At 44.1% G+C, this 21629-nt stretch overlaps 1 protein-coding gene across 10 annotated transcripts in view; it reads left to right on the forward strand.

Annotated features, from left to right (window-relative positions):
• Window positions 1-21629, forward strand: part of ATXN7 (ataxin 7) — a 95900-nt gene that overhangs the window by 69143 nt on the left and 5128 nt on the right. For 8 of the 10 annotated variants that reach the window (XM_075833979.1, XM_075833984.1, XM_075833980.1 and 5 more), the window contains 8 exons: window positions 1213-1462; window positions 2587-2852; window positions 8710-8792; window positions 9700-9968; window positions 12157-12355; window positions 12481-12602; window positions 15145-16060; window positions 19991-20493. In XM_075833979.1, coding sequence (XP_075690094.1) covers window positions 1213-1462; window positions 2587-2852; window positions 8710-8792; window positions 9700-9968; window positions 12157-12355; window positions 12481-12602; window positions 15145-16060; window positions 19991-20008 — 2123 coding nt within the window. In that variant the 3' untranslated portion in view covers window positions 20009-20493. Of the gene's footprint in view, window positions 1-1212; window positions 1463-2586; window positions 2853-8709; window positions 8793-9699; window positions 9969-12156; window positions 12356-12480; window positions 12603-15144; window positions 16061-16810; window positions 17013-19990; window positions 20494-21629 lie in introns of those variants that run through there. The other 2 variants (XR_012850047.1, XM_075833981.1) reach the window with 2 other exon arrangements.

The following is a 21629-nucleotide window of genomic DNA, read 5'->3' on the forward strand; positions in this document are numbered from 1 at the left end:
AGCCCTAAAGAACATTTCTTACAACCTGCTGTGCAGTTTCCATTGGACCCCTCGATTCTGCATGTTCTTTTCTCTCGCCAGTTATCAACGACTTTCTGTATCCTGCCTATACTTATTATCTGTGCAGCGGAGAGGACCGCCCACGATAAACAGGAAATTGTGAGATGGTTCCCGGTCACTACTCGGCTCCGCCAGGGGTTGTCATCCAGATTTCCTGGAATCCTAAAGTGCAAATGGAGCTGCACAGGAGCAAAGGACATATCACTTCATAACTAGGCAAATTTACCATTCAGGGTCCCGGGAAAGCTGGGTGGGGGCTGTAGTGTTGATTATATTGCCATCAGTCACTTTCCAGGAAATAGAAAACTGAATAGAATTTACAATGTTTGACCGAAGGACTCAAGGACTTATATTTACAGGCGATACCGCAAATCCATAGTCTCATGATGTGGCTGCAAGTCTGTGTCTATGGTTACATAGGAAGGCATTTGCATGCTCATTGTGTGCACCTCATTGTCGAACACCCCTTTGCTTTCCGTAGGCGCAGAGCACGGGCCGATCTCTGTATTAAAGAAGCAAACCTGCTCTTTAAATAGCTGAGATCGAGCCAGGAAGGGATTCTTGTCATTGCTATAAGAAGGCAGTTAGTAATAAACCGCCGGAGTCACGCCGGAGCGTGCAACCTTTTCTTCCCGGCACCGCACAGCACTTGTATTGTAGATGATGTATGCCCGGGGAGAGATCCGTCTTTGATGAATTGGACACTTGCATCTGTTCTAATCAAAGGAGTAAATGTTTTATAGAATCAAAGCGAAAACCGGGAAATAACCACAGCTTTGTCGGGCTGCTGGGACAGAAAATGTGGCCGAGCATGTTATAAACATCTTGTGTATGTGTGAGTGACTGTATGGCTGCCATCACATTGATTGTCATCCGGCTTTCCTGAATAGCAGGCGTGCCCATTTATACAGAGGTGCATCCTCTCCTTTTGTAGCTGGGCAATTAGCAGTTATAACGATGATATCGAAGTTCACCCAAAACCGCCGGTATCGATTTTTGGGGCGTCACCATGCCATACAACATTGAATGGCCGACCTGTAGCCAAATCCACATCTCTTTACAATATCTGTGCAAATGAAATCATGTTAATTTGTACACCCTTTATGTAGAGATGGATATTTCATTATTTATTTTTTAATCTATGTATTTCAGAAAGAAGACATGGGTCCTCCGGCAAAGCCCCTTTAACACCTCCATCATCCTCCCTTTACTCCCTCCACTCCTCCTCCCTGCCTTCGACAAAAAGCAAAGCAGGCGGTGGCAGCACCCGTACGTCCAGCAGTGCCAGCGGTAGTGCCTCCTCCAACTCCAAGCTGATCAAATCTCCCAAAGATAAGCTACAGATAGGTGGAAGCAACAGGTCCATGCATTCTGTACAGAGCAAAACATCCCTAGACAAAATGTAAGTCGCTTATTGCCTCCGGATGCGCTTCGTAAAAATGGGAACACAGAAAATTGCCGATAAACCCTTGCGGGAGCTGTAATATTACCACCAATCGCAGCCGTATTAGTTGTAACTTAGCTTTTGTGGAAGCAGATACGAAATAAGAAAGAGCTAAATAGAGTTTTTCAATTGTAACGGAATACATTGGGAACTTGCACATCCTGGAGAGACATGATCTCAACTGGGATTCTATATATAATCGCTTCTCACAATGAAAGGAGTTTTCTGGGACTTTCTCCCTTAGTGTCCTTTTACACCAGCCAATTTTGAGCGTGACAACAAGCGCCGATCAACGAGTCAGCTTGTTGATCGGCGCTCGTTTGCTCCTTTCACAAGAAGCTATGATTGGTTATGTAGTGGGACGAGCACTTGTTACTCCGATCGCTTGTTACTCCGATCGCTCGTCCCCACACATTACCATCATGCAGGGAGATGTGCTCCCGACAATGATGATATTTTCTGCTGCATAAACCATACGATCAGCCAATGAACGAGCGTTTGCTCGTTCATCGGCTGATCGTCGCCCTGTTTACACAGGACAATAATCGGGAACGGACGTTCATATGAAGGTTCGCTTGCCCTGTCATTGGCCCTTGTAAAAGAGACTTTCGCCTAGGCCATCAGTGTTGGTCGATGGGGGTCCGACCATTAGGACTCCCACCGATCAGCACGAAAGGTCAGCGGTCCCTTCACTGCAGTTCCCGGCGTACGAGTGTGGCTGTGCTTGGTACTGCAGCTCATCCCATTCCAGTGAACAGGGCTGCCGTACCTGGCATTGCCACACTGGTACTCCATTCTAGCTAGCATCGGTGCCCCTTCGTTCATTCCGATCATACATTGATAGCCAATCAATGTAAGGATAATCTGTAAAATCCCGGAAAACAAACCAAACCTTTTCTATACCAAATAAATTGCAGTCTATTGGTGCCATAACAAGTCAGACTTTATTTCAGACGCCAAACATTTGCACATTCCTTTTTAACTGTTTCCAGCTGTACTTTTTGTTTCCAATAATGTGACTAGTATATGAAATCTGTATAGTGTGTATTTTAATGTAATTCTCTGTATGTTCTATTCACTAGAATGACACCCTCTGTTACCGTGGATAAAATGCATACAATTCCAAAGACAGACGGCGTGTTCTCCAAATCCGCTGCTGGGTCTACCTGTTCCTCCTCTGTCAGCTCCTCAGTAAAGACTGGCCTTAATTGGCAATCAATACCAAAGCCACCTTTGCCTTCCCCTGGACAGATACCAAATGGTAAAGGAATTCTCTCGACTCCTCCGAATGTGGAAAAGAAACCAGAGGACACAAACTGTAGGAAACATTTACACAAGAGATTGTCAGGTATTATAGTAATAAAATTCCTTTAATCCGGCATCCAAGATACTCAACAGGGGTTAACAAGCATTCCAGTTGACAGGACTGAAACTTTTTGTCAGGGAACCATGCAGAGCCGTAGCTTGGCTTTCCCTCGCCCAGGGCAAAGGTTCGGTTCATGTCCCCACTCCTGTATCCTAAATATCCCAGCCAGGGCCAGCTCCAGGTTTATGTGGGCCTTTGGGCGACACAGACTTAGTGGGTCCTTTTGCGGGGGAACTCACGGCGGCAGTAAAATGGCAGAAAACGTCGTTTTGTGCCCCCATATAGAAGTTAGGCCCCAAGTTTGTACTCCCATAAATTTAGTGCCCTCCGTGGATCGTCCCACATAGCCCCCTCCTGTAGATGGCTCCATATAGCGACTCCCAACCAAAACAAAAAAACCTCATACTCTCCTAGGCTCCGTTCCCGCGACGAACTGAGTGAATCAACGCCGACGGGATCCTTGTGTAGCCCGGAGTGATCCAGTGATGTCATCACGCTTGCCTGCACAGCGATCCTGTCCCTGCGCATGATAGGCTGCAGGCCGAACGAGGCCTGTAGCCTAGTAAATGGCAGAGTAGGGAGATTCCGCCCTGCTCTGTCATAGTGTTCAATAGTGTACGCATTCCTAAGGACACAGATACTATTGAATGTGGTATAGCTACCGCCATAGCGGCTGATGATGGCGCCACCGGGCATGGGGGGGCTGTGATGGCGGGTGGTACGGGCCCCTCATGCCGCGGTCCCAGTAGCATCCTCTATGGCTGCTACAGCAGTAGGTTTGCCGTCTCCTAGACAGGGGCTCCCTCTAGAAGCAGAATCCTCGTCATGAGCTTCGGCAATGCTCTGGCCGGGGATTCCACTCCTGGAGGAGCCATGACTGCAGCGTCAGCACCTGGCGACTGAGTGGGCTCCCCCACTAGGGTAGTGGGCCTCGACACTTGCCCAGGTTTGCTGGGTGCTGATGCCGGCCCTGATCCCAGCCAAGGCAAAGTGGCTCATTGTCACCCAGCACTTGTGGTACATGGTTCGGCAGCCCTACCCTAGAAGGCTCTGCCTTCTGATTTATTTATTTTTTCTTGTTTGTTTGGTCAGTGTTCAGAGCAGTTACAATAAAAAAAAGGTTTAATATACTTTAAAATGCACATATACATTATAAAGAAAGCAGGTCAACTATAGCCTTTAACCCCTTCTTTGGCCACTTTTGAGCTTCCTGACAGAGCCCCATTATTCAAATCTGACATGTCACTTTATGTTGTAATTACTTTGGAATGCATTTGCCTATCCTAGCCATTCTGAGATTTTCTCGTGACACATTGGACTTTGTTACTGGCAAAATTTGCTCGATATGTTCAATATTTAATTGTGAAAAATAGCAGAATTTAGCGAAAAATTTGCATTTTTCTACATTTTAATGTATCTGCTTGTAAGACAGGCAGTTATACCACACAAAATTGTTGCTAATGAACACTTCCCATATGTCTACATCCGCATCGTTTTTTGAACATCCTTTTCTTTTTCTAGGACGTTACAAGGCTTAGAACTTTAGCAGCAATTTCTCACATTTTCAAGAAAATTTCAAAAGGCTATTTTTTCAGGGGCCAGTTCAGTTGTGAAGTGGAGTTTAGGGCCTTATATATTAGAAAACGCCAATAAGTCACCCCATTTTAAAAACTGCACCCCTCAAAGTATTCAAAACAGCATTTAGAAAGTTTCTTAACCCTTTAGTTGTTTCACAGGAATTAAAGCAGGAATTTACAAATTTTATCTATTTTTTTGCAGAAATTCATTTTTAATCCATTTTTTTTTTTTTTTTTTAATACAAAGTTTTACCTGAGAAACGCAACTCAATATTTATTACCCAGGTTCTGCAGATAATATCCCACATGTGGCTCTAGTGCAGTAATGTACTGAAGCACAGGCCTCCGAAGTAAAGGAGCACCTAGTGGATTTTGGGCCTCCTTTTTATTAGAATATATTTTAGGCACCATGTCAGGTTTGAAGGGCTCTGGCAGTGCCAAAACAGTGGAAACCCCCCAAAAGTGACCCCATTTGGGAAACTTCACCCATCAAGGAAATTGTCTAGGGGTATAGTGAGCATTTTGACCCCACAGGTTTATTGCAGAAATTATTGGAATTAGGCTGTGAAAATTAAAATCTACGTTCTTTCAAAGAAAATGTAGGTTTAGCTAATTTTTTTCTAATTTCCACAAGGACTAAAGGAGAAAAAGCACTGCAACATTTGTAAAGCAATTTCTCCCGAGTAAAACAATACCCCACATGTGGTAATAAACGTCTGTTTGGACACACGGCAGGGCTCAGAAGGGAAAGAGCGCCATTTGGCTTTTGGAGCTCAAATTTAGCAGGAATGGTTTGCGGAGGCCATGTCGTATTTCCAAAGCCCTTGAAGGATCAAAACGGAGAAAACGGCCAAAAAGTGACTCCATTTAGGAAACTACACCCCTTGAGGAATTCATCTAAGGGTGTAGTGAGCATTTTGACCCCTCAGGTGTTTCATAGATTTTATTAGAATTGGGCAGTGAAAATAGAAACAATCCTTTTTCTTCAATAAGACGTAGCATTAGCTAAAAAAAATAAAAAAAATTCCCAACAAATAAAGAAAAAAAAGAACCCCAGCAATTTCTCCCGAGTACGGCAATACCCCATTTGTGGTCATAAACTGCTGTTTGGGCACACAGTAGGGCTCAGAAGGGAAGGAGCGCCATTTGGCTTTTGGAGTGCAGATTTTGCTGGATTGGTTACTGGGCGCTATATCGCGTATGCAAAGCCCCTGTGGGACCAATACAGTGGAAACCCCCCAGAAGTGACCACATTTGGAAACTACACCCCTCAAGGTATTCACCTAGGGGTGTAGTGAGCGTGTTAACACCCGCAGGTGTTTTGTAGAATTTAGAGTGCACTCGATGTTGCAGAGTGAAAATGGGATTTTTTGCATAGATATGCCAATATGTGGTGCCCAGCTTGTGCCACCATAACAAGACAGCTCTCTAATTATTATGCAGTGTTTCCCGGTTTTAGAAACACCCTACATGTGGCTCTAATCTTTTGCCTGGACATTCGACCAGGCTCAGGAGTGAAAGAGTACCATGCGAAATTGAGGCATAGTTTGGTGATTTACAAAGTATTGGTTCACAATTGCAGGAGCTCCGATGTGAAATAATAAAAGAAACCCCTGAGAAGTGACCCCATTTTGGAAACTAAACCCCTCAAGGCATTTATTAAGGGGTGTAGTGAGCATTTTCACCCCACAGGTCTTTTCCATAAATGAATGCGCTGCGGATGGTGCAAAGTAAAAAAAAAAAATGTTTTCTCTAGATGTGACATTTCAGTGGCAAAGATGTCGTGCCCAGCTTGTGCCACTGGAGACACACACCCCAAAAATTGTTAAAAGGGTTCTCCCGGGTATGGCGATGCCATATATGTGGAAGTAAACAGCTGTTTGGGCACGCTGCAAGGTTTACAGGGAGCACCATTTGGGTTTTGGAGCGTGGATTTTGCTTGGTAGTAGTTTTGTTTGAGTATTGCTGGTGTTTCCATTTATTATGTGGCGGTACATGTAAGCTGGGCAGAGTGCATCAGGGGCATAGTCAGGTGGTATAATAATGGGGTAAAAAAAATAATCCATAGATGTGTGTTGCGCTGTGCTCAATCCTTTCTGCACAGGTCAGTGTCGCTCCTTCCTTATCCTCTTTTGGTCCACACTTTGCACCTTTGCAGTTTGGGGAATTTTACTGGGAAAGTGTTGTCCTGGTATAATATGGGCACCCTCGCTTCCAGCGGATATGTTTGGGTCCTCTCCTTCCTGGTTCCCTAATTTTAAGGCCTTGATAAATCTCCTCTTGAAGAAATGTTCCCCTCGGGCTGCACAACCGCATATTTTTTATTTCCTGACTTATTGGACCCTTATTTTATTTTTTCATAGACGTAGTGGCATGAGGACTGTTTTGTTTTTTTGTGGGACGAGCTGCAGTTATTGGTACCATTTTGGGGTACATGTGAATTTTTGACCACTTTTTATCCTATTTTTGGGAGGCCAGGTGACCAAAAAACAGCAATTCTGGCATAGTTATTATTATTATTATTATTATATATGTTTATATATATATATATATATATATATATATATAATGTATACAGCGTTCACCATGCGTTATAAATTACATGTTAACTTTATTCTGCGGGTCAGTCCAATTCCGGCGATACCAAAGTTATAGCACTTTTTTATGTTTTACAACTTTTTGCACAATAAAATTACTTTTGTAAAAAGAATGTATTTTTTCTTTCGCCAAGTTGTGATAACCATACTTTTTTTTTATTTTTCCATCGACAGAGCTGTATGAGGGCTGTTTATTGCGAAACAAGCTATAGCTTTTATAGGTACCATTTTTGGATACATACGACTTTTTGATCACTTTTTATTTCAATTTTTGTAGGGCAAAGTGACCAAAAACAGAAATTCTTGCTTTGTTTTTTTGCGTGTTTTTTTTTTTTTTTTTTTTTTACTGCCGTTCACCGCGTGGAATAAATAACATTACATTTTTATATTTTATATAGACCGTTACGGTCCCGGCGATACCAAATATGTATGGTTTATTTTTATTTTTTTTTCAATAATAAGGGACTTAATAAGACAATAAGGGCAATACGGTTTTAGTTTATTACTTGAAACGTTTATTATATTTTTTACAACTTTTTTTTACACTTCTTTAGTCCTACTAGGGGACTTGAAGGTCCAACTGTCAGATTTTTTTCTAATACATTGCACTACCTATGTAGTGCAATGTATTAGATCTGTCAGTCATTTACTGACAGCAAGCGGATTAGGCTTCGTCTCCGGGCGGGGCCCAATCGGCTTCCGTAATTGAAGAGCAGGAGGCCATTGTTAGGCCTCCTGTTGCCATAGCAGCAGTCAGCAGCCCTGCGATTGCAGGACAGAGCTGCCGATCTGCTGCCAACCACTAAGATGCAGCGATCGCTTTCGATCGCTGCATCTAAGTGGTTAATGGCTTGGATCGGAGCTGCCGTTACCGGTGGATGTCATCTGTAACATACAGCTGACATCCACCGCTGATGACGACGGCTCATCTTGCCGATGGCTACAGAAGCCTTTTAGGCCCCGCCGCCACTGGGCGGGTCCTGGAAGGTTTCCGTACTAGGCAGACCGGGAGGCCACTATTAAGTCTCCGGTTGCCATTGCAGCCACCAGCACCACGGCAATTTCATTGCTCGGGTGCCGATCAGCTGCAAACACCTTAAATGCAGCGATCGCTTTTAACTGCTGCATTTAAGGGGTTAATGGCGGGGATCGAAGCTAACTTTGGTCCCCGCCATTACAGCAGGATGTCAGCTGTAAGATACAGCTGACGTCCGGGGATGATGGCACCAACTCGGCTTCTGAGCCAGTGCCATCCATTTGTCGTAAGTATACGACATTTTGCGGGAAGCACTGGCTTTCCATGACGTGTACTTACGACAAATGTCGGGAAGGGGTTAATGAGGACCTGTCAGCTCTTCTGACATGTCTTTATGTAGTAAATACTTGCATTACCCATTAAAAATATTGTGCCGTTCCTCTGTTATTCTTCCTGGGAATGTGTGAATGAATTTTACAACTGACCGTTAATGTTCCCCCTTGACAGCAGGGTTTGTCTTTACACAGTCTGACACTGACCTTTTACAAAATCCTCAATATTTCGCATCAGTTAATTTATACATAGATTGTTTTATATCGTCCTTATCTTAGGGCCATATGTCATTAGATGGGTTGATATTGCTTGTTTGCCTAAGATGTTCTATTGACCACTTGTCTTCATCTGCACAGATCGAGAGTTTGACCCTGATATACACTGTGGAGTTGTCGATGTTGAGACAAAGAAGCCGTGCACTAGATCTTTGACATGCAAGGTGAGTCCACCCCACGTTAGTCACCCTGACATCAGGAGTTTTTCACTCATAAGAAATTGATGGCCTATCCTCCGTATAGGCCGTCAATACCTGATCGGTGGGGGTCCGACTCCTGGCACCCACACTGAGTTGTTTTGAAGGGGCCGCTGAACTTCCATGCAAGTGCTGCTTCCTCTCATTCCTCACCTGCTCCGTACTGTGAATCGCTGACCCACTTGTAGCGGTGGTTTACAGTATTGCAGCCTTCTCCCATTCATTTCAATGGGAGAAGGTTATAGTACTGTGAACCGCCACTACAAGTGTGTCGGCGATTCACTGTGTGAGCAGTAATGGAAATGAAGGGTAAGCAGCGCATGATCGACGAAGCCCCTTTAAAACGGCTGATCGCCGCTGTGCCGGGAGTCAGATCCCCACCGATCAGGTTTGGGTGGTCTATCCTAAACAAAGGCTATTCATTTCTTATGACTGTAAAACCCCTCGAACATGGATCTTATACATAATATTCAACATCAGAGGTTATTGATGAGTGCACAATTTCAAGATTGCGCAAAAAAGATGTGATTTGCAAGTGGCCTTACATTACATGTATAGACGTCACTGATACGGGATGTCCGCAGGGGAGAAGGAGGCTTCAGAATACGAGGATGGGGGGGTCTGAGGGGTATATAGACCGCGGCAGGAGGCGAGGTATTTTATTGTTATTAGATTACAGAAAAGTGGTTTTGTAACTGGAAGTAGGCTTTACATTATGTACATACTCGTAAAAGGCTTTCGTGGTGGCAACGTGGGAGTTTTTCTATACGGTCTGTACTTTGCGTTTATTCCTTTCTGTTCTGTATCCGACGCTCTCCACGTTGCGGCTCTACCATTCAATATATATGTTTAATCTTTTCTTTTCCTCCTCTAGACACATTCCTTAGGCTACAGGAGAGCAGTACAAGGGCGCAAGAAAGGTTTTGATGTGTTATTAGCCGAGCACAAAAGTAAAACCAGGGAAAAAGAACTGCTACGTCAAGCTGAACAACAACAGCAACAGACGCCTGCGCTCAGGGAACCGCATCCCTCACCTTCAAAATCTTCCCAGGAAACGCACCAAAATTCTCATGGACTTTCTGCCCCTGAAGTGAAGCCTTCGGTCCCCAGCAAGGCTAAGCCTCACAACCCCAGTCTTCCAAGGTGCAGCTCAGGCTAACACAATTTCCAGCTTGGTCTTCCGCCCTTTTTTTTTGTGCTCTTTAACAACTTGCATTTTCACCTGTAATGCATTTAGATCACAACACTTTTTGGTCTCCCTTTTAGCTGCATCTGTTTGGCCAGTTATTATTTTATATCTAGCAACGCAGATGAAAATGGCAAAAAAGGGATTTGATTTGTTTTCAGTTTCAGACCTTGCTGGCTGGAAACTTTCCAGTATACTTTCTCTTTTAGGGTATGTTCACACGAGGTCATTACGTCCGTAATTGACGGACGTATTTCGGCCACAAGTCCCGGACCGAACACCCTGCAGGGAGCCGGGCTCCTAGCATCATAGTTATGTACGATGCTAGGAGTCCCTGCCTCGCTGCCGGACAACTGTCTCGTACTGAAAAGATGATTACAGTACGGGACAGTTGTCCTGCAGCGAGGCAGGGACTCCTAGCGTCGTACATAAGTATGATGCTAGGAGCTCGGCTCCCTTCACTGTGTTCGGTCCGGGACTTGTGGCCGAAATACGTCCGTCAATTACGGAATGACCTCGTGTGAACATACCCTTAGGGTATGGTTACGCTTATTTTCAGGCTGATTTTGGAGCGTAAAAGCTTTGTTTTACGCTCCGAGATACCCTTGAAATAAGCCTGCAAATAGTTTCCCATTGATTTCAATGGGAAATACTGCTGTTCACGTGTATTTTTACGCTGCTGAATTCCAAAAAAAACGCCTCGTAAAAAGAAGTCTCATAAAAATAAGTAGCAGGTCACCTCTTGAGGTGTTTTTGGAACTGATTTTCCGTTGATACTACAAAAAACGCCCCAAAATAAACGTCACATTAAAAAAAAAAAAAAAGCTTCATTGTTCGCTTCAAAATGCCTTGAAATCAGAGCCTCGTCATTTTAAGCCGCTACTTTTTGCAGGTGTGAATATACCCTTAGGCTTGTACACACCGTGCAGTCAAACCATGTTTTTCACCGCAATGTTTTACAGCGTTTTGCGGCGATTTTGCAAAAATTACAATTTGACCAACTGTGATCTTTGTAAATCTGTGTACGCAGAGAGAACACAAGTGTTTGTGATTACTTGTTAAAGGTCGGGTATACCTGACAAAGGAGCGCTGCAGAACCGATACACTGTGTGATGTAGTGCCGGGCCAGAGGGGGCGCTGCTTGACATATCTTTGGTGTTCTTTGTGCACCACCCACTCAGGACCTGCGCTAGGCGTTACACAGTATATCACTTTTGGCTATGGTATCTTATAATTGGCAGGTAGCGATAACCAGCAGCTAAATTTAATTTCTCGGTAAAAAGGCAATTCTGCAATACAAGAACCATATCCAGTGATCGGTCAGTATAAACGATAAATACAATAAAAATGATCATCTGCTGCATTATACATGAGCACATTGACGTGGTCTGAAATATCTGATGATCACTGATTTTCAGAATAAAAGACACTATGAAGAACTCGAAAACCCTTTGGCACTGCCCAGAGATTACTGGAACACAACATTATAAGCAAAGGTACACTAATCTAAATGGACGTTTTGCTTTAAACGTTGTCAGATTTCCAGTAAAATAAATTTATGAGCAGCGCCAAAGGGTTTGTAGATGTCTAGAGCATTTTCATTCTGCAAATCATTTGCACTCCAAGATTGGACTTCATCAATGTGGTCATTTATCTATGACGTATCAGAAGATCATTTTTAAGGAAAAGATATCACAACCCTTTAAATCAAGACCAAAAATAAAGTAATATAGTTGAAGAGGGCGACTCCTCGCAGACAACCCCTTTACAATGAGAGCTGATTGTCGGGGGTCTCAGGAGCCAGACCTGCAGCAAACAGCGGACGTCGTCGGCTCATTTCCCACTCAAATTAACAATCTGGTTTTCTATAGGTGTTTCGAGCCCTAATATACGTTTTGTTTTTATGCCATAATGGGGTATATGGAAAGACAACCCCTTTAATATCTACGTTATTGCAGTTCTAGGAACATTTCTTAAAAAAAAGCCGCTCCTGACCGTAACAATAGTCCTGTAGTTTTGTACTTTATTCACATTTCTTTGTAACACAGACTTTTGCTGTCCTTGTTTCTCATTGGTTTCATGTTTACTTGTGAAGGATCATAACTAAAAATAAAAATGTCTATTGTCTTTTTGTTATTGGTCCAGGCCATCAGGTTACCCAGCGCAGCACAGTGGTAACGCTCCCAATGGCTCACCATCCGTGCATGAATCTCCACAACCAATAGTACCTGCGGCTGAGCCATCCTCCCGCTTGTCTAGCGACGAGGGGGAAGGGGATGAAAAAGAGGAATCTGCCGAAAAACTGGACTGTCGTTATTCAGACCATCACCCTCGACCAGCAGCTGTAAGTAATGCTGGAATACGGTAAACCGGCAAGGGGCTATTTTGTATATGCCAATCGAAACGTAGCAAATGAGCAAATCAGGTTTTTGGGGAAAATTAAGTAACCTGTTCTATTTTACTTCACAGTTTTGCTCATTTGGTAGCAGACAGATTGGGAGAGGATATTACGTTTTTGACAAGCGGTGGGACCACATCCGATGTGCACTTAGCTTCATGGTGGACAAACATCTTAACTCCCAGATGTGGAGGTAGGTTATTCCTTATCTGGTATTTTAACATCTACATAAAATTCATCGAATAATACCAGCTGCTTGAGATAGGTAACGAATTACCAAGCATTCTAGGTTCTCAAATATCAGTCAGCGACACCTGAAAAAATGACACTTTAAGTGTAACTAAACGTTCAACAAACTTCTGACATGTCATAGTCACATGTCCGAAGTTTTGATTGGTGGTGGTCCGAGCACTGAGACCCCCACCAATCGCTAAAACTAAGCAACAGAAGTGCTTGTGTGATCGCTCAGCCGCTTCGTTTCTGCTCGGCTTGAGTTTCTTTTTCTGAGACAAAGCTCCAAATTCCCCGTATACCCATGTCTTCCACCACTAGAATGGAGCTTACACTCTAATAATAATAATAAAGTATGCAATAAGCTCCTGAGCTCCCCCTAATGGTGGCAGAATTTTATCATTTACCTCTATGACTATACAGGGGATTTGGAGCTCTGAAACAGAAAAACAGAACTCAAAATTGTATTAAGAAATGAATCCGCACAGAATGTTGGACCTATTAATTTATACTGTGTTAAAAGGAGGAAATTCACTTTAAGTATAATGAAGATTATTAAACAATAATCGATTGTTACTAATTATGAGAATTCTGGTTGAACGTTCCTCTACATCTTAGGTTTGTAAGATGGCATGTCTTACAAACCTAAGATGTAGAGGAACGTCATAAAAAAAATTCTTACAAATAAGCATCTGCCCTTAATGAGTTACCTACATTTATAATAGCAGGCACCCCACAGCGTGCTCCCAAATATCACCGTTTTGCTTTTTACATACCAGTGCCCTTCCAGTATAACCACACTCCTAGAATATGGAAGCCTGTGTCTACATATCTTAGTCAGTGTCCTCTTCTACCAGTGAGTGTCCATCTATTATCATCACTATGATCCTATAGCATATTTATAATGAATACATCAGTGTCTTAGCGCAGGGATCGGCAACCTTCGGCACTCCAGCTGTTGTAAAACTACAACTCCCAGCATGCCTTGACAGCCAAAGGCTTTATTATTCCAGCCAAAGGCTGTCAGGCATGCTGGGAATTGTAGTTTCAAAACAGCTGGAGTGTCGAAGGTTACTGCCCCCCTGCTCTAGCGGCTTACGTAAAAGTACATCTGGGTGTCTGTTCTGTAAAAGAAGAAATCGGACCTATTCAAGAATCACACGCCTCACATATCCACCTGTGCCCAATGTGATTCTACAAGATATATTTATCACTAAGGTAAAGCGGAGCAGTACGGGAGCCTGGAAGTCCAGTGTAGTGTTCGTGGTATTCCCGAATATATGACGCGTAATACTGGACATGCTTTAAACATTATAATATTCCTCTCACATATTTGATTTCCTCTCTTCCCTGGTAAGAAGCCCATCTCTTACATCCACCAGGACTAATCTGGGAAGATCTGATTCATTTCTTTACATTACAGCAGAGCTGATCACGTCCCTTCCATTTTCGCTTCTACACACGTTGCGCATTGTTCTTTTCAACCCCGGTCTTGTGGATCCTTCAGAAGACAAAATGATTATCCAAATTTATTTTTCTATGAAGAAAAATGCTGCTGCATAATGGTTGGCAGTTCCCTCCTTTTGAAGAGAATAAAAAAAACAGAAAAGCCTCCAAATTGGTCATCCCACGTGTATGGGATTTGATCGACCTCAAAAATTGCTGAGTGGAGAGGACGCTGCACTAAATCCCCACCGTGGCCACTTTATTCTCCGGATTGGTGGGAGGGGGGCAGAGGTCAGACCCCCACCGATCATAAAGTAATGGCAAATCCTAGCTATATTTCATTACTTGGTAAGATTTAAATGCCTTTGTGTCAGAAAATGCCAAGTAGATGTACCAGAAAGTACACACAGATATGGAATCTACAATCGCCACAACCGCTGCTACGATCAGTGAGGGTACTTATAATGGAGAGGTAGCCACAGCCGGACCAGTTCATCCAAAACCTTAAGGCCCTGTTCACACAGAATTTTTGGCAGGCAGAAAAAAATCTGCCTCAGAATTCCTTCAGAAATTTTGAGGCAGATGTTGAGCCGCCTGCGCTTTTTTCCATATTTTTTATGTTCGCAACCACTGAAGCTAATTCAAGGACGACAGGCCAAAAACGCTCTGAAACGGGCACCGTGGGTTTTTTCTTCCTTCCATTGTTTTAAATGGGAGTTCAGAGGTGGAAACCACGGCAAGAAAGGCCATAAGCCGCCCGGGACACAAAAAAAAAAAAAAACCCTCTGCCTCCCATTGAAATCAATAGGAGGCGATTTCAACCATCTTTTGGCGCCAAAAAAACTCAGTGTGAACAGGGCCTAAAGGGGGTTTCCTGCTCATTTAACCCCATCATGGGACCTGCTGGCGCATGAAAAAATGCTACCCTTAAAGAGAACCCCATTTGGATATGGTGGTACATCATTGTGTAGGGATTGGGGGGACAGGCAGATTTTCTGGTAATGGCATGGGATCGAAATATCTGACTCCTATTCACACTTGTCTTCTGTGTTTTGTAGGAAAATTCCTCCGGCATCGAGCAGTTCATCCACGCACGCGCCACACCGGACCAGCACAAATTCGGCGCCTGTGTTACCGATTATGAACAACACCGGTTTCCTCTCGCCCAGCACAGTTACCTCTCCCTTAACTCCTGTGACCTCTCCCTGTACGTCTGTGGACAAAGTCCTTTCACATGGAACTACACTAAGCACTCACACTGCAGCAGACCCCACCAGTAGTATGCAATCCAGACAAGTGTCTTCTTCAGCATCCACACCGTCAGTGCTTTCCTCATTGCCTAGCCCACTCTCCAGCAAACCTCAAAAATTAAAATCCAACAAGGCTGTGAAACCTAAGGAACCCCCCGCCAGCAGCATGAACTGCAGTAGCAGCGGCTCAGGAAAGAAACGGAAAAATAACTCCCCACCCCAGCTGCTAGCGCACCCCCCTTCCCATTCCACCGAGTCTTTTAGAAAAAACTGTGTGGTGAACTCTGGAACGTACCACTCTCCCGGCACAACGTTGTCCCACGGCAGTCCGCATAGTGTCAGCCTCAATTTTGTGAACAATCGATCTGTGAGTCTTAAACATGACCAATCAGGGAGGGGTCCTCCGACAGGAAACCCTGCGGAATCCATAAAGCGCATGAGCGTAGTTATGAATAGCAGTGACTCCACGCTTTCGCTTGGGCCGTTCGTTCACCAACCCGGTGACCAAGCTGTGAACTCGCACAACACCTTTTCCCATTCTCACGCTTCCCTGGACAAGTTTGCGGGGAAAAAGCGAAAGTCTTCAGCTGGTCCCAGCAGCATAACCAATAACAGCAAATCCGGTAAGGTTGCCAAACTGCCGCCAGTAAACAACATTCACGCAAAACACAATACTGGGATTTCAGGAACGCCAACGCTGACCAATAATTCACTTCGACATCAGGTAAGAAGATCTTGAACTTTTTTTTTTTTTTTTTAAGTTATTGGGTCTTTTATTCTTTGTAGTCCATTTAATATGTAACCTCTTGATTGTACGGAAAAATTTCAAGTAATACTTCCACCCGTTTCCTGCAAAAATTTGCAAGCGACTACAGGAGAGGCGGCACCATAAAAAACGGTCCGGTATTCGAGACAACTACTGACCACTCTGTAGATGTGGCTTTGGCTGCGGAGGCAACCGGACCACCCTGTCAGACACGGCATCTCTCGTGGTCGCTTCCAAACGTTAGCAGGAGATGCAGCTAACCTGGACTGAAAATACCGCCTTAAAACGGTTTCGGGGAATGCTGCATGACAACCAATTGGATCGTCGTTGGGGCTGCTTCACACACTTTTTTTTTTTTTTTTTAGCATTTGTGTTTCAAACGTTTTTTAATTGCGTTTTTTACATGCATTTTTTGTGGCGTTATTGTGTTTTTGAAGTCCTATAGTAAAGCCTATGGAAGAAAAATACACCATACCCAGAGCATGCTGTTTTTTTTTATAAAAACGCCACTGATCCCAAAATATTTCACTATAGACTTTTAATGTAACATCTGGCTGCAGCATTTCATCAGACAAAAAAAAATGCATTGGAAAAACTCCACCAAAAATGCGAGTAAATGCCGTGTGTGAATCCAACGTAATAGCCCCCATAGGGGATGGCAAGCAGGATTCCTAAAATTTTGGAAGGTAAATCTCCCTTGTTTTGCAGAAATGATGCGGCTGGGGATATGATCGATCTCTGCATAACTTTCGAGTCTTACAGATCGGTGATTGTGGCCATATTGGTTGTCTTCAAGGAGTCCCAGAAACAAATAAAACTGCGAAACAGCCAAAGGGAACTTGAAAGGACTAAAAAACTTAGATTATGCATGGAAAAGATGTTCTTGTCCGTGTTGCTGTGGAAGAACATGGTGAACAATGGTTAAAAGTAAAGGTCCTATTACACGGCCCGATATGGGCCGTGAAAATGAGCGCCGATCAATGAGACCGCTCGTTGATCGGCGTTCGTTCGCTCCAATCACCAGGAACTATGATCGATTATGTATGGAGATGAATGATTGTTGCTACGATCGCTCGTCCCCATACATTTCCATTATGTCGGCAGCACATCGCCCTGTTTACATTTTTATTGGCCTCCTAAATCATACGATCAACCGATGAAGGAGCGTTTGCTCGTTCATGGGCTGATCGTTGCCCGGTTTACACACGGCAATGATCGGGAACAAGCGCTCATATGAACACTCAGTTGCCCAATCATCTGCTTGTGTAAAAGGGCCTTAAGAGTTTATAGCCACCCATCCGTCGTCCTCCATGTTTAGCGTCTGCAACAATTCTTCTCGGTATTCAGCCTCAACACTGTTCGAGCACAATGGTCATTCACTAGGTTAAGCTCTTGGGGTTTTACACGGGGCGATTATCGGGCAGATTAGAGTTCATATAACACTCGTTGCCGATAATTGTCCTGTGTAAACAGGGCAGCGATCAGCAGATGAACGAGCAAACGCTCAATCATCTGCTGATCGTGTTGTTTTAAAAACGTAAAATATTATCGTTGTTTGCAGCACATCTTGGTGTGTAAACACGGAGACGCGCTGCCGACATGATGATAATGTATGGGGATGAGCGATCGGAGTAACGACCGCTCATCTCCATCCATAGCTCCGTGTGACAAGAGCAAACGAGCGCCGATCAGCGATGTCTCATTGATCAACGCTCGCTGCAATGGCCGATTATCGGCCGATGTAATAGGAGCTTTACTCCTCGTTGATAAGGAATGCCCTCTCTATCTTGCCAGGAAGCTTATCTGGTCACACACGGCTTCTTCCCTGTCTCTGTTCACATTGCGTAGGGGCTCTACGTCAAAGATATGTCAGGAGTATTCCCCGATATATACCTCCAACCTGTACCTCAGAAGTATTCACTGTATAGCCGCACAGTGGCGTACGTCGGTCATTGGCCACAATATTAAAAATAAAACCTAGACTGCGGTATACATTTTTGCGGTGGCCTATTGTATGGGAAATCGCTGTCTGCTGCACTTTCCTATACAGCAAAGAAGTAGATGTGTTCCGGCGCATACCACCCCGACGGAGGCGAAACGTGTTCACATAACGTGATGTGAACATAGCCTGACCCATTCCTCCCTTGAGAAGCCTCTAAATATAGTGACTTTTTTTTCGTGGTCCCGTGTCATATCAAACTGCCTGGAATCGCATTGTTTTTCTACCTGCATTAATATAACACTACACACGTGGACAATGCGGCGCAGCAGACAACGCACGGCTTTCGCTGCCACTTTTAGTAGGAATGGCTGATGGCACAGACAGTCATCAACTTGACAGGGCAGGGAGGGGGGTGTTGGGCGCCGCAGCTATCGCTATGGTAACAGATATTTCCCAATGAGCCGAGCAGCTATTTAACCCCCTTTGTTCTGGAAAGGAGAGCTGGCGAGTAGCTGGTTTCTCACGTAAAACTCTACAGGGGAAAATGCTGTTGGGTGGCGTCTGACTTCATCCTCTCGCCGTCTGATCGGTCCTTGTAGTCTCCGGCTGCGCTGCCTCTTCTTGCACGATGTGTAACTGACATTTGTTTCTATCTGTCGGGTAGGAGGTGCACTGACGCGCTTTGCTTGTAGTCAGCATAATCTGCCGTGCACCAGCTTCAGTTTATCTGCTCGCAGTTTGATCACTTCAGTCAGCAAAGAACGATTTAAATTAGCACGCCACCAAAGAAGAGTGAATAGGATTTACATGGCACATAGGGAGAGGAAATCCTAAATCCGAAACATGGCACATTTGGTAAATGTTCCCTGGCATCACATATAGGGAAATAGACATTGCAGCATGGGCAGAAGTAGATGGGCATTGAATCTGAGTATGCCGATGTACTGTACAAAAAGAAGGAATCCCCCCCCTGCACCCTAATTCACGGCTGGTGGTTCTTAAAAAAAAAAAAACTTATTGTTCAAAATTAATTTTTCACAACATTTTTTTTCTCTTGGGGGCGATTGTTAGCACAGCCGCCAGATATCGCCCCGTTCCTATTCATTAGCATGCATTTGACACAGCCACTTTAACCCTTTATGGGACTTCTATAGTGGGTGATAAGAGTTCACATCCTACAGCTTCTAGAACCAGGGCTTTTTGGGAGGAGACGCATGAGCTGCTGTCAATCATATGTTCTCAGCCAATCAGAATTGCAGGGATTATTTTCGGCATTATTGATTAGCTAGTAGCAGCTGATAGGCTCCCTCCACAATACTCCGCCCAAATTGACTTTTTTATCTGGTGCTGTATACAGGCCACCCCTCCCCCCCCCCCCCCCCCCCAACTGTTTTTGGGAGTGCTATAATGGGAGCACTTAGCACCTAATAGAGAATCGTTTACCATCTTGCTTATGGAGACAGGAGGGGTAAGTGACTACCAGAACGCTTGCCCCCCTTGTCTCAGAGGGGAACTGGAGCATTAGTTGTGGGAAAAAAACATGGAAGACCTGGCGGTGGAAACGCGTGAACAAGAAGCTGAGGTCTGATGGGGACTGTGGTTGTAAAGGAGAAGTGAGATCAGTATTGTAAATGTCACCTCTGTGCACTGGTGATGTCTGCAGGGTAACAAGCGCTCACTGAGCAGTGAATCTGTTAAAACCGGCTGAATTCATGTTTTGGTTTTTTCACTGCAGCGTGGAAATGTCCAGCTCCACTTTTGGGTCATTGCATTGGCAAGTGTCCAATGTTCAAGACAAGCCCCTTGGGTGCGTGGGCCCCGCAGGCTGGATCTCGTTGTGTACTGCAGCTGAAGTGACTGTGTTACTTACGGGGTCAGTGCGGGAGATTTCACATTACATTTGCTTCATCTCGTCTTTTTTTTTTTTTCCCTTTTTTGTTTTCCAGCCAAAGGCGCGTCCCTGACAGTTGTTATTACACGAACTGGACAAGTACGGTAACAATCACAAACCTCCAGCTGGCTCTGTGGGCTCCAAGATGCCTTTGAGTTTTCTCAACCTTTTCCGTGGTCCTCAGGTGTGTGGAGTGTTTCTGAATACGTCAGCTGGACAAGGAATTTCCCCCGAAGCCATGTCTGTAGCCGTCAGTCCCATCGCCGCTTCTATCAGTGTTAGTGGACTGAGCCGCTTGCTACAAACCTGTGAGATTTAATTTTGCGTTGAGCGCGAGCTTATGTCCTCCAGTCCGGGCAAGAGCGAGAGGAAAACTTCACTGTAACTTTCCGACAGCAATGACGTCTTCTGCTGCCCATCAGTGTGGACACGACCACCACCGAAGGAGAGGAATATGGCTTTTTTTTTTTCTTTTACAGCGATGCTCCAGTGAATAACTACTAAAATAGCACAATTACAAAACAAAAAATATATTAAAAAAAATAATAATATAGACTATTTAATGGGCTGGCCAGACTTTTTCCAGGTTACACCTGCTAAGAAGCTTTGAGGAGTTTTAATGTCAATAATATTTTCTCAAATATGACAGAAATTTTAGTATAGAAAAAAAAAAAAAAAAAACATTCATGTTCTCTAAACTTACTGTGATTGTACTGGTAAAAACCAAAAGTAATGACGGGCAAAAATATTCAGGAACGCTCCAAAGATGGTTCGAGGCGATGGTTAATGAATGGTAATGCCGCGCTCCCTGCCAACTCTGCCTGGCAGACATTTTTGTTTTGCCATCTTTTGCACATTGTCCACATAACGCCCACATTCAGTCACCGTGAACCCCCCCGTGATTGCCTAAGGGCTACAACACTGCACAAGCAAAGTTGCTGTATACCCTAAGGCCCGGGACGGGTTTTGTTTTTTTTGGACCATTCTTTCTCCATAGACCCATCACCCGTGTTTCTTGTAGACCATCAATCCATGATATGCTGGCAAGACCTCTCCATGTTTGTTTGCTTACAATATCATTTACTATAAGTTTGTGCATAGGCAGCTATATTTCAGCAGATCCGGGGGTGATTGAGTGGGGTTACACATTGCAGGTCTGTCCCTTTAAACCAGTCCCCAGTTTATAACAAACCATTAAGATGGAGACGCACTGTAAGGAGCTTTCCTTAGATAGACCCGCCGCTATATACATTGACTCATGTAATTCAAGGCCTTCTACAAACTCTTAGGAACAATCAGAGATGGATATTGAAGACCGGGTTCACACAATGGTTTCCATCATGTCCCAAAGAGAGGAGTGTAACGCTTTTTTTGGTATCCTGATTTTCCTTTGTAGAAACAGCTGATGCAGTGTGAACCCGGCCTAAAATATTCTGGAGAAGAGACGTTTGGGTTCTCCTATACCATCAGGAAAATGTGATTGCCAAGTGTCACTGCTTGGAGCTGTTCTATACAGTGGCACAGGGGGGCACCATTATCCGGTTTATTTGAAGCATGAGAAAGACCTGGAATTCCCTGATAGTGTTCTAGATTATGAATTCCAAATTAATGACATAGTTGAAGGGGTTGTCAAGGATTAGAAAATTATGGCTGCTTTCTTAAAAAAAACAAAAAAAAAACAGCACCACCCCTGT

This window comes from Rhinoderma darwinii, chromosome 7 (genome assembly GCF_050947455.1).
Source record: "Rhinoderma darwinii isolate aRhiDar2 chromosome 7, aRhiDar2.hap1, whole genome shotgun sequence".
NCBI classification, from domain to species: Eukaryota; Metazoa; Chordata; class Amphibia; order Anura; family Rhinodermatidae; genus Rhinoderma; species Rhinoderma darwinii.